The sequence below is a fragment of the Phyllobates terribilis genome, unplaced genomic scaffold, assembly GCF_046119375.1.
Source record: "Phyllobates terribilis strain yellow unplaced genomic scaffold, ASM4611937v1 Scaffold_14__1_contigs__length_39327217, whole genome shotgun sequence".
NCBI classification, from domain to species: domain Eukaryota; kingdom Metazoa; phylum Chordata; class Amphibia; order Anura; family Dendrobatidae; genus Phyllobates; species Phyllobates terribilis.
In genome coordinates this window covers 36,239,159-36,252,020 of record NW_027362774.1, presented here as the reverse complement: position 1 = coordinate 36,252,020, position 12,862 = coordinate 36,239,159, and the positions used below count along the sequence as shown (strand labels likewise).

Here is a 12,862-nt window from a genome sequence, read left to right as displayed (position 1 = left end):
ACTCCCTGTTTCTGGTGTGAGGGAGTGGAGTCAGTACCCAAATGTAGTTGCTGACACCAGTCCTCCATTGTTTCCTTAGAGCCGTTACCTTCCTCCGGGGAAGATGGAGGCAAGGGTTCTACGGACTGTATGGAATTTTGATTGATGGTATACAATTTGGCTAGCGTGGCATACCGGGGCAGGTACACTTCCCTCTTCCCGATATTTATTATGCGAACGGGCACCCTCCCATGGCGTACATTGACCACCCCCCGTGCTGTCAAAATGGTGGGCCTACTGTCTGAGTAAACTGGTTCTACCATTGCCTGGTAATCTCTACCTCTCAGACCAATAGCTGCCCGGCACCAAATCATCATTTCACTTTTTGGGGGCATGGCAATAGGGAAAGGGTCACACATTCTTATGCTACCAATCTCACCGCCGGAGAGTTCCACCTGTTGCCGTCGCATCAGTGCCCGGATCTCTTTCTGGAGCACTCGCTGCTGGCCGGAGCTGGCGTTCTTGGCAACCTGCTGTAAAAGGAAAATCACCTCTGCAAGACAATTTTCAATTACATTAGTTCCTAGAGTTATCTTTGGGTGACTCTCGTGTTTGTCAATGTCTACAATGATCAGTCCCTGTGCTGCCAGTTCGACTCTACCGATTTTAATGGTCACCTCTTTAAATCCAATCTGTGGCACGGGCTGACCATTGCTGGCGATGATACTCAAGTCGTCGTCAGGGTAGCGGGTAATATCCGAGTCATTCCAGTACTGCTTGAAGAGCACGTACGGGATAGTGGTGACCTGTGACCCGGTGTCCAGTAGGGCACTCATAGGAATGCCATCCAGTACCACGGGTAAGACTGGACGTCCTCCCACATATTTGTCGCGCCAGTTCGATGGGCCTGGTGATCTTTTTCCTGGGGGTTGGCCCTCTACCCCAGGTTGTGCCAGTTTAAAGGACAGTACCTTGCCATATGTCCGGGTTGATTGCAGCGGCGGCAGATGGGTTGTCCGTCCTCGTTGTATCGGTCGCTGGGTCTTCCTCTGGCCGGTGGGGTCCTCCTTGGTCGACGCCACGGGATGTCCTCTGGTCCGGATGCCAGCTGGATCTTCCCTGGAGTGGAAACCTGTAAAGACTGCACAGTTCGGGTTAGCGCAGCAACGCTTTTAGCTAGCTCTTGGACCTGATGGTGCAGGTCTGGAGCCGGGTCATTGTTCAAAGCCTGCGCATCAGCTCCCACAGGCCCTGCCGACAAGGGCGCCGCCTCCTGGTGGTAAGTGGTAGTGGGGCGTCTGTGGGTCACAACGCCACCTGGTGCTGGTTCTCGGAGCACCCGGATGGCTCTGTCCTTGAACTGTGCAAATCCCAGATGAGGGTCCTGTAAGGCCATTGCCCGCAACTGGGTTCGGTGGGCATTGCAATATAAACCCTCTATAAATTGTTCAGTCAACAGCCTGTCCTCGTCTCCCACGCCGTCAGGGTCGGTCTGCTTAATGGCTCTCAGGGCCTCTTGTAGGTTCAGGGCATAGTCCCTTATACTCTCATGTGCCCGCTGTTTGCACCCGTAGAATCTAAGCTTGATCTCGGCTGAGGTGCGGGTATCAAAGGTGTCCCTCAGCCGGGTTAGTATCTCTGCGACAGTCCTCCTCCCAGGTGGCCAGGACTTTACCTCCCTTTGGGCTGCCCCGGTTAATTGGGCCACCAGGATGCTCACTTTTTGCTCCTCTGTGAGGGGATACACCTGGAAGAGGCTATCCAGCTTTTCTCTAAAGTCATGCAGGGTATGTGACTCCCCTGAGTACTGGGGTAGCCAGGCTGCCCCCGGGATATAGGGCATGGTGAAAGGCATGACCGCAACAGCGGTGGCGCTGGCGGGGGTTGAAGCGGTGAAGCTCTCCTCCGTATCCGACATCCTCCTCCCCCCTAGTGGACCGTGGCCTACCTTGCGATGATCCTCTTCCGTAGGCCGCGGCTCCGCAGTGGATCGTCAGGGTTGAGGACCTTCCGTCGCGCTCCTGTGACGTCAGCGTCTGCTGGGCTCCTTCCAGGACCTTACGCGACGTCTGGACGTGAGGCGGGGCTTCAGTTCTCGCGCGCTTTTGGAGTCCACGCCCCTCTTCTTCCCGCGCGGCGTCTTCAAGATGGCGTCCAACGGCGGGAAAACTCCACGGAAGGCGGGAAGAAGGCTGAAAATGGCGCCGGATGGCGGGAATCTTCACCGATGGCGGGAAGAAGGCTGAAGATGGCGCCGGATGGCGGGAATCTTCACCACTGGTAAGTTTGAACAGTCTTTTTCAGGCACGCAGTACCCGGTGGTTGCGGGCACGAAATCCTGCCAACTACGCCAAAAGTTGACGCACCCCTGGGCCTGTGTCGCGCAGCGTTGCGCACGCGGGAGCTTACCCGGAGCCGGATCTGTTGAGGGTTGTAGTCTCGTGGCGGTGACCTGGTCCGTGCCCAGGGAGTCAGACTAAGTGGCGCTGTATTAGCGGTAGATGTTGTACGACTACGCCACCCGTTGAGTACAGCTAAGGAGCTGCTGCTGCAGGGCAGACCGCTGAGGCCGGTGGTAGGATTGTGCAGTGTGATAGTATCACCCCCAACGGGAGGGGTATGGCCTCAGGGCAGCCGACGTGGATGATGGGGGTAGCAGGAACCACTCGGAGACGGTACGGTGTAGTTCAGGGTCTTTACTGGTGACAAAGATAGACCCTCCCGGAGTACTGGCTAGCGATTGGGGCCTGGTCAGTCCTTGAGCAGATGGGATCTCCCCTGGCCAGGCGGAGTTGTAGGCCTCCCAAACTAACTGTACTCTTCTGGCTACCTTGCTAGAGGCGGGTATAAGTAGCCCACGTCCCTGAGTGTACCGTGTGGTGCTCACCCGTATGGCCGGTGACTCGGGGCCTTCTAGTAGCTTCCGCTCCACGACGGCGGTGCTGGTCCCACGCGTGTGACCGTGCCTTCGGGTTTCTTGGCCAGAGGACCTGAAATCCCCTGCCGGTCGGTTTCTGCTGCTGGATAGGAGTTAGTCCCCACAGCCTCGGACTCCGGGTCCGGTGATAGCTTCTCAGTCAGGGCGAGCTCTGCAGCTGCCAGCCCCTGACTCCTTGTAGCACTGCTCCCACTGAGCTCCTGATGTTTCTTCCTATGCTGCTTCTCTTCTCTGTCTCTACTTCTTCTCTACTCACTAACCCTGCCTCAGCCCTAGGTTTATATAGGGGAAGTTCTTCCCCTCCCAGGACTGGGCAGGAGGTGTGGCATGCATAGGATCCCTGACCAGGAGACCTCCCACCTGCTCTCAGACATAACATTGCCGTTACTGTGGAAACCAGACCCCTGGGGTGCCACACATGCCGCTGCAAGATGCTGTGGTAGCCATGCTGGTTCAGTATGCCTTCAATTTTGAATAAATGCCCAACAGTGTCACCAGCAAAGCCCCCCCACACCATCACACCTCCTCCTCCATGCTTCACGGTGGGAACCAGGCATGTAGAGTCCATCCGTTCACCTTTTCTGCGTCGCACAAAGACACGGTGGTTGGAACCAAAGATCTCAAATATGGACTCACCAGACCAAAGCACAGATTTCCACTGGTCTAATGTCCATTCCTTGTGTTCTTTAGCCCAAACAAGTCTCTTCTGCTTGTTGCCTGTCCTTAGCAGTGGTTTCCTAGCAGCTATTTTACCATGAAGGCCTTCTGCACAAAGTCTCCTCTTAACAGTTGTTGTAGAGATGTGCCTGCTGCTAGAACTCTGTGTGGCATTGACCTGGTCTCTAATCTGAGCTGCTGTTAACCTGCGATTTCTGAGGCTGGTGACTCGGATAAACTTATCCTCAGAAGCAGAGGTGACTCTTGGTCTTCCTTTCCTGGGGCGGTCCTCATGTGAGCCAGTTTCTTTGTAGCTCTTGATGGTTTTTGCAACTGCACTTGGGGACACTTTCAAAGTTTTCCCAATTTTTCGGACTGACTGACCTTCATTTCTTAAAGTAATGATGGCCACTCGTTTTTCTTTACTTAGCTGCTTTTTTCTTGCCATAATACAAATTCTAACAGTCTATTCAGTAGGACTATCAGCTGTGTATCCACCAGACTTCTGCACAACACAACTGATGGTCCCAACCCCATTTATAAGGCAAGAAATCCCACTTATTAAACCTGACAGGGCACACCTGTGAAGTGAAAAACATTTCCGGTGACTACCTCTTGAAGCTCATCAAGAGAGTGCCAAGAGTGTGCAAAGCCGTCATCAAAGCAAAAGGGGGCTACTGTGAAGACCCTAGAATATAAGACATATTTTCAGTTGTTTCACACTTTTTTGTTAAGTATATAATTCCACATGTGGTAATTCATAGTTTTGATGCCTTCAGTGTGAATGTACAATTTTCATAGTCAGGAAAATACAGAAAAATCTTTAAATGAGGTGTGTCCAAACTTTTGGTCTGTACTGTACGTCACACAAAATAGTTAATAAATAACATTTCCCACATGTCTACTTTACATCAGCACAATTTTGGAACCAACATTTTTTTTTTGTTAGGGAGCTATAAGGGTTAAAAGTTGACCAGCGATTTCTCATTTTTCCAACAATTTACAAAACCATTTTTTTAGGGACCACATCACATTTGAAGTCACTTTGAGGGGTCTATATGACAGAGAATACCCAAAAGTGACACCATTCTAAAAACTGCACCCCTCAAGGTGCTCAAAACCACATTCAAGAACTTTATTAACCCTTCAGGTGCTTCACAGGAATTTTTGGAATGTGGAAGAAAAAAATGAACATTTAACTTTTTTCACAAAAATGTTACTTTAGACCCAATTTTTTTTATTTTCGCAGCAGTAGCAGGAAAAAATGGACCCTAAAATTTATTGTACAGTTTCTCCTGAGTAAGCAGATACCCCACATGTGGGGGAAAACCACTGTTTGGGCGCACGGCAGGGCTCGGAAGGGAGGGAGCGCCATTTGACTTTTTGAATGTATAATTTGCTTGAATAATTAGCGGACGCCATGTTGCGTTTGGAGAGCTCCTGTGTGCCTAAACAGTGGAAACCCCCCACAAGTGACACCATTTTGGAAACTAGACCCCTCAAGGATTTTATCAAGGGGTATAGTGAACATTTTGAACCCAGAGGTACGACACAGAATTTGATAACATTAGGTCATCATACTGAATAAGATGTCATTAGTCTTGAGCGCAAGTGCTCGCTCCTTGAGTTTGCATCGGGTACTCAGGTATGCACCATGGATCGTGGGTGCTGGAGTGACATGCTCGAGTCCCCGCCCACAAGTTTCACGGTTATTAGACACCCAAAAAAACATGCGGGGATCTCTCGTGCATGGCAGGCAATCCCCGAGAGGTTTTTTTGGCCACGAAGCATATGGGGCGGAGACTCTATCACCCGCGATACATGGTGCATACCCGAGCACCCGGTGCAAACTCAAGTAGCGAGCACTCAACACTAGTCGCCATATTGTCATCTTTTTTTTTTTTTTACTTTTGAAAAAAAAAACAAAAAAACAACTCTAACATTATCACAACCCCAGCCCTAGAGTTTATTTTTGACGCCGTTCCTCGTGCGGTATAAGTGATTAGACGACTTTATTCTTCGGGTCGGTGTGATTACAGCAATGCCAGAATCATATGGGGTTTTTATGACTGACAGCTGTCACACACTAAAAGAAGCATTTTTTGTAAAATCTAGTTTTTGCATCGCCCTATTTTGAGAGCTATAATTTTTCCATATTTTGGCCGACAGTGTCATGTGACGGCTTGTTTTTTGCGGGATGAGTTGACGTTGTTATTGGTGCCATTTTCAGGCACGTGACATTTTTTGATCGCTTTCTATTCCTATTTGTGGGAGACAGAATAAACAAAAACCAACAATTCAGGAATTGTTTTTTTTTTTTTTTTAATTTTATTCTACTCCGCGTGTGGTAAAATTAATCAGGCCGCTTTATTCTTTGGATCAGTACGTTTACAGCGGTACCACATTTATATCGTTTTTCTATGTTTTGGCGCTTTTACACAATAAAAGCAATTTTATAGAAAAAACATTTTTTTGCATCGCTTTATTCTGAGAGCTATATCTTTTTTTTTTAATTTTTCGGCTGATGGAGCTGTATGGCGGCTTGTTTTTTGCGGGATGAGGTGACGTTTTCAGCGGTACCATTTTTATTTATATTTGTCTTTTTGATCGCGTGTTATTCCATTTTTTGTTTGGCGGTATAGTGATAAAGCATTGTTTTTTGCTTCGTTTTTTTTTAATTATTTTTTTTTACCGTGTTCACTGAAGGGGTTAACTAGTGGGACAGTTTTATAGGTCGGGTCGTTACGGACGCGGCGATACCAAATAGGTGTACTTTTATTGTTTGTCTGTTTTTTTTTTTTCATAATATTTATTGATGGGTGGGTACATTATATTTTTATTTTTGGTGGATTATTTTTTTTTTTTTTTTTTATATTTTTACAATTTTTTTTTTTTTTTTTTCACTTAAAGTTTTTTTACTTTTTTTACTTTGTCCCACTCTGGGACTTTCACTTTTTTTATTCTGATCACCTGTATAGCACAGGGATGGCGCACCATCCCTGTGCCATGCAGGCTGTCAGCGCTGCACAGGGAGAAGATAGTTTGGTCGTGCACTGTGCATGACCAAAAAAATCTTCCTGCTGTCTGGTGACCCGGATGTTATCATGACGACATCGGGGCGTCATGGCAACACCCGGGAAGCCGCGGCAGACATCGCTGGAGGCCGGAAGAGGAGGTGAGTATTGCGATCACCTCCCCTTGCCCCCGCAATGCTGCGATCGACTTCCCGCACATAGCCCCGGGTGTCAGCTGCGCCCGCACAGCCTGTGTGTATCTGCCACTGACCTCCATGTTATTCAGCATTAAGGCAATATGGTCATTGCGGTGTATCAGCAGAGGCTTGTTGTGCAGTGACCACTGATTCCTGCTAGTAGGACTATGCTAGTTACACTCTCCTGCATTGTGGAGAGGTCGGGCGACCATTGAATGCATGGAAGGTCATCTGAGCACTTGATGTCGGGATATTGGGGGTGACATGTATGAGGGGATCACTCTTCTTGTATTTGTGTCAGTCTGTCAGCACTTGCACCTTCATTTTATACATTTCTGATTAGTTACTTTTTAAATAGATACACCGCTATTTCAGTTAGAAAAACCGGGTGACAACCAGTATATGGGTCATCAGAGCGGATGTCCGACATGGAGGGGCCCTGCAGCCGCCCGGGGGCCACACTCCGGCCCGTTGAGGTCATGTTACTCCTACAAACCTTCCTTCTTCATTCCGGCTCGGAAACATTTCCGCAGACGACAATAACGGCACTGATTCCTCTTATCCTTGTCCACCACACACTGTCTGCTGAACCTGTGGGAAGAGAGCGCAGCGTCACCCACCACAGGGGCCAAGACCCGGCGCCGCCACGGGGGCCTGAGCTACGACGCCGCCACGGGGGCCTGAGCTACCGCGCCGCCACGGGGGCCTGAGCTACCGCACCGCCACGAGGGCCTGAGCTACCGCACCGCCACGAGGGGGGGGCAAGATACTGCACTGCCCCGCGATACCGCGCCGCCCTGGGGGCCGACATATGGTGCTGCCCAGGGCCCTCTTGTGCACTTCGTGTAAAATATTGCTGATGAGCAAACGGACCATGAAAAACAAATGGCATTTCCTGCTCGTCCAGGTCGTGATGAACCCGAATGTGGGCGAGGGGCTGCGGACCGAGGAGCCGTGTGAATGCGGGCGAGGGGCTGAGAGCCGAGGAGCCATGTGAATGCGGGCGAGGGGCTGCGAGCCAATGAGCCGTGTGAATGCGGGCGAGGGGCTGAGAGCCGAGGAGCCGTGTGAATGCGGACGAGGGGCTGCGGACCGAGGAGCCGTGTGAATGCGGGCGAGGGGCTGCGGACCGAGGAGCCGTGTGAATGCGGGCGAGGGGCTGAGAGCCGAGGAGCCGTGTGAATGCGGGCGAGGGGCTGAGAGCCGAGGAGCCATGTGAATGCGGGCGAGGGGCTGAGAGCCGAGGAGCCGTGTGAATGCGGGCGAGGGGCTGAGAGCTGAGGAGCCGTGTGAATGCGGGCGAGGGGCTGCGAGCCGAGGAGCCGTGTGAATGCGGGCGAGGGGCTGCGAGCCGAGGAGCCGTGTGAATGCGGGCGAGGGGCTGCGAGCCGAGGAGCCGTGTGAATGCGGGCGAGGGGCTGCGAGCCGAGGAGCCGTGCGAATGCGGGCGAGGGGCTGCGAGCCGAGGAGCCGTGCGAATGCGGGCGAGGGGCTGCGAGCCGAGGAGCCGTGTGAATGCGAGCGAAGGGCTGAGAGCAGAGGAGCCGTGTGAATGCGAGCGAAGGGCTGCGAGCAGAGGAGCCGTGTGAATGCGGGCGAGGGGCTGCGAGCCGAGGAGCCGTGCGAATGCGGGCGAGGGGCTGCGAGCAGAGGAGCCGTGTGAATGCGGGCGAGGGGCTGAGAGCTGAGGAGCCGTGTGAATGCGGGCGAAGGGCTGAGAGCTGAGGAGCCGTGTGAATGCGGGCGAGGGGCTGAGAGCCGAGGAGCCGTGCGAATGCGGGCGAGGGGCTGCGAGCAGAGGAGCCGTGTGAATGCGGGCGAAGGGCTGAGAGCAGAGGAGCCGTGTGAATGCGGGCGAGGGGCTGAGAGCTGAGGAGCCGTGTGAATGCGGGCGAGGGGCTGAGAGCTGAGGAGCCGTGTGAATGCGGGCGAGGGGCTGAGAGCTGAGGAGCCGTGTGAATGCGGGCGAGGGGCTGCGAGCCGAGGAGCAGTGTGAATGCGGGCGAAGGGCTGAGAGCAGAGGAGCCGTGTGAATGCGGGCGAGGGGCCGAGAGCAGAGAAGCCGTGTGAATGCGGACGAGGGGCCGAGAGCAGAGGAGCCGTGTGAATGCGGACGAGGGGCCGAGAGCAGAGGAGCCGTGTGAATGCGGACGAGGGGCTGAGAGCAGAGGAGCCGTGTGAATGCGGACGAGGGGCCGAGAGCAGAGGAGCCGTGTGAATGCGGACGGGGGGCCGAGAGCAGAGGAGCCGTGTGAATGCGGACGGGGGGCCGAGAGCAGAGGAGCCGTGTGAATGCGGACGGGGGGCCGAGAGCAGAGGAGCCGTGTGAATGCGGACGGGGGGCCGAGAGCAGAGGAGCCGTGTGAATGCGGACGAGGGGCCGAGAGCAGAGGAGCCGTGTGAATGCGGGCGAGGGGCCGCGAGCAGAGGAGCCGTGTGAATGCGGACGAGGGGCCGAGAGCAGAGGAGCCGTGTGAATGCGGACGAGGGGCCGAGAGCAGAGGAGCCGTGTGAATGCGGGCGAAGGGCTGAGAGCAGAGGAGCCGTGTGAATGCGGACGAGGGGCCGAGAGCAGAGGAGCCGTGTGAATGCGGGCGAGGGGCCGCGAGCAGAGGAGCCGTGTGAATGCGGACGAGGGGCCGAGAGCAGAGGAGCCGTGTGAATGCGGACGAGGGGCCGAGAGCAGAGGAGCTGTGTGAATGCGGACGAGGGGCCGAGAGCTGAGGAGCAGTGTGAATGCGGACGAGGGGCCGAGAGCAGAGGAGCCGTGTGAATGCGGACGAGGGGGCTGCGAGCCGAGGAGCCGTGTGAATGCGGACGAGGGGGCTGCGAGCCGAGGAGCCGTGTGAATGCGGACGAGGGGGCTGAGAGCAGAGGAGCCGTGTGAATGCGGACGAGGGGCTGAGAGCAGAGGAGCCGTGTGAATGCGGGCGAGGGGCTGAGAGCTGAGGAGCAGTGTGAATGTGGGCGAAGGGCTGAGCGCAGAAGAGCCGTGTGAATGCGGACGAGGGGCCGAGAGCAGAGGAGCCGTGTGAATGCGGGCGAGGGGCCGCGAGCAGAGGAGCCGTGTGAATGCGGACGAGGGGCCGAGAGCAGAGGAGCCGTGTGAATGCGGACGAGGGGCCGAGAGCAGAGGAGCCGTGTGAATGCGGGCGAGGGGCTGAGAGCAGAGGAGCCGTGTGAATGCGGACGAGGGGCTGAGAGCAGAGGAGCCGTGTGAATGCGGACGAGGGGCCGAGAGCAGAGGAGCCGTGTGAATGCGGGCGAGGGGCCGCGAGCAGAGGAGCCGTGTGAATGCGGACGAGGGGCCGCGAGCAGAGGAGCCGTGTGAATGCGGACGAGGGGGCTGCGAGCCGAGGAGCCGTGTGAATGCGGACGAGGGGGCTGAGAGCAGAGGAGCCGTGTGAATGCGGACGAGGGGCTGAGAACAGAGGAGCCGTGTGAATGCGGGCGAGGGGCTGAGAGCTGAGGAGCAGTGTGAATGCGGACGAGGGGCTGAGAGCAGAGGAGCAGTGTGAATGCGGACGAGGGGCTGAGAGCAGAGGAGCCGTGTGAATGCGGACGAGGGGCTGCGAGCCGAGGAGCAGTGTGAATGCGGGCGAGGGGCTGAGAACAGAGGAGCCGTGTGAATGCGGGCGAGGGGCTGAGAGCTGAGGAGCAGTGTGAATGCGGACGAGGGGCTGAGAGCAGAGGAGCCGTGTGAATGCGGACGAGGGGCTGAGAGCAGAGGAGCCGTGTGAATGCGGACGAGGGGCTGCGAGCCGAGGAGCAGTGTGAATGCGGGCGAGGGGCTGAGAGCCGAGGAGCAGTGTGAATGCGGGCGAAGGGCTGAGAGCAGAGGAGCAGTGTGAATGCGGGCGAGGGGCTGAGAGCAGAGGAGCCGTGTGAATGCGGGCGAGGGGCTGCGAACCGAGGAGCAGTGTGAATGCGGGCGAAGGGCTGAGAGCAGAGGAGCAGTGTGAATGCGGGCGAAGGGCTGAGAGCAGAGGAGCCGTGTGAATGCGGGCGAGGGGCTGAGAACAGAGGAGCCGTGTGAATGCGGGCGAGGGGCTGAGAGCTGAGGAGCAGTGTGAATGCGGACGAGGGGCTGAGAGCAGAGGAGCCGTGTGAATGCGGACGAGGGGCCGAGAGCAGAGGAGCCGTGTGAATGCGGACGAGGGGCCGAGAGCAGAGGAGCTGTGTGAATGCGGACGAGGGGCCGAGAGCTGAGGAGCAGTGTGAATGCGGACGAGGGGCCGAGAGCAGAGGAGCCGTGTGAATGCGGACGAGGGGGCTGCGAGCCGAGGAGCCGTGTGAATGCGGACGAGGGGGCTGCGAGCCGAGGAGCCGTGTGAATGCGGACGAGGGGGCTGAGAGCAGAGGAGCCGTGTGAATGCGGACGAGGGGCTGAGAGCAGAGGAGCCGTGTGAATGCGGGCGAGGGGCTGAGAGCTGAGGAGCAGTGTGAATGTGGGCGAAGGGCTGAGCGCAGAAGAGCCGTGTGAATGCGGACGAGGGGCCGAGAGCAGAGGAGCCGTGTGAATGCGGGCGAGGGGCCGCGAGCAGAGGAGCCGTGTGAATGCGGACGAGGGGCCGAGAGCAGAGGAGCCGTGTGAATGCGGACGAGGGGCCGAGAGCAGAGGAGCCGTGTGAATGCGGGCGAGGGGCTGAGAGCAGAGGAGCCGTGTGAATGCGGACGAGGGGCTGAGAGCAGAGGAGCCGTGTGAATGCGGACGAGGGGCCGAGAGCAGAGGAGCCGTGTGAATGCGGGCGAGGGGCCGCGAGCAGAGGAGCCGTGTGAATGCGGACGAGGGGCCGCGAGCAGAGGAGCCGTGTGAATGCGGACGAGGGGGCTGCGAGCCGAGGAGCCGTGTGAATGCGGACGAGGGGGCTGAGAGCAGAGGAGCCGTGTGAATGCGGACGAGGGGCTGAGAACAGAGGAGCCGTGTGAATGCGGGCGAGGGGCTGAGAGCTGAGGAGCAGTGTGAATGCGGACGAGGGGCTGAGAGCAGAGGAGCAGTGTGAATGCGGACGAGGGGCTGAGAGCAGAGGAGCCGTGTGAATGCGGACGAGGGGCTGCGAGCCGAGGAGCAGTGTGAATGCGGGCGAGGGGCTGAGAACAGAGGAGCCGTGTGAATGCGGGCGAGGGGCTGAGAGCTGAGGAGCAGTGTGAATGCGGACGAGGGGCTGAGAGCAGAGGAGCCGTGTGAATGCGGACGAGGGGCTGAGAGCAGAGGAGCCGTGTGAATGCGGACGAGGGGCTGCGAGCCGAGGAGCAGTGTGAATGCGGGCGAGGGGCTGAGAGCCGAGGAGCAGTGTGAATGCGGGCGAAGGGCTGAGAGCAGAGGAGCAGTGTGAATGCGGGCGAGGGGCTGAGAGCAGAGGAGCCGTGTGAATGCGGGCGAGGGGCTGCGAACCGAGGAGCAGTGTGAATGCGGGCGAAGGGCTGAGAGCAGAGGAGCAGTGTGAATGCGGGCGAAGGGCTGAGAGCAGAGGAGCCGTGTGAATGCGGACGAGGGGCTGAGAGCAGAGGAGCCGTGTGAATGCGGGCGAGGGGCTGAGCGCAGAGGAGCCGTGTGAATGCGGACGAGGGGCTGAGAGCAGAGGAGCCGTGTGAATGCAGAGGAGCAGTGTGAATGCGGGCGAGGGGCTGCGAGCCGAGGAGCAGTGTGAATGCGGGCGAAGGGCTGAGAGCAGAGGAGCCGTGTGAATGCGGGCGAAGGGCTGAGAGCAGAGGAGCCGTGTGAATGCGGACGAAGGGCTGAGAGCCGAGGAGCAGTGTGAATGCGGACGAGGGGCCGAGAGCAGAGGAGCCGTGTGAATGCGGACGAGGGGCTGAGAGCAGAGGAGCAGTGTGAATGCGGGCGAGGGGCTGAGAGCCGAGGAGCAGTGTGAATGCGGACGAGGGGCCGAGAGCAGAGGAGCCGTGTGAATGCGGACGAGGGGCTGAGAGCAGAGGAGCCGTGTGAATGCGGACGAAGGGCTGAGAGCCGAGGAGCAGTGTGAATGCGGACGAGGGGCCGAGAGCAGAGGAGCCGTGTGAATGCGGACGAGGGGCTGAGAGCCGAGGAGCAGTGTGAATGCGGGCGAAGGGCTGAG

The 12,862-nt window shown here is 56.7% G+C and overlaps 1 protein-coding gene across 2 annotated transcripts in view; it reads right to left on the bottom strand.

Annotated features, from left to right (window-relative positions):
- The window catches only part of LOC141175914 (hepatocyte nuclear factor 4-beta-like), a 99,984-nt gene that overhangs the window by 63,167 nt on the left and 23,955 nt on the right, over positions 1-12,862 (bottom strand). For both annotated transcript variants that reach the window (XM_073659911.1, XM_073659912.1), the window contains exon 3: positions 7,282-7,376. In XM_073659911.1, coding sequence (XP_073516012.1) covers positions 7,282-7,376 — 95 coding nt within the window. The remainder of the gene's footprint in view (positions 1-7,281; positions 7,377-12,862) is intronic.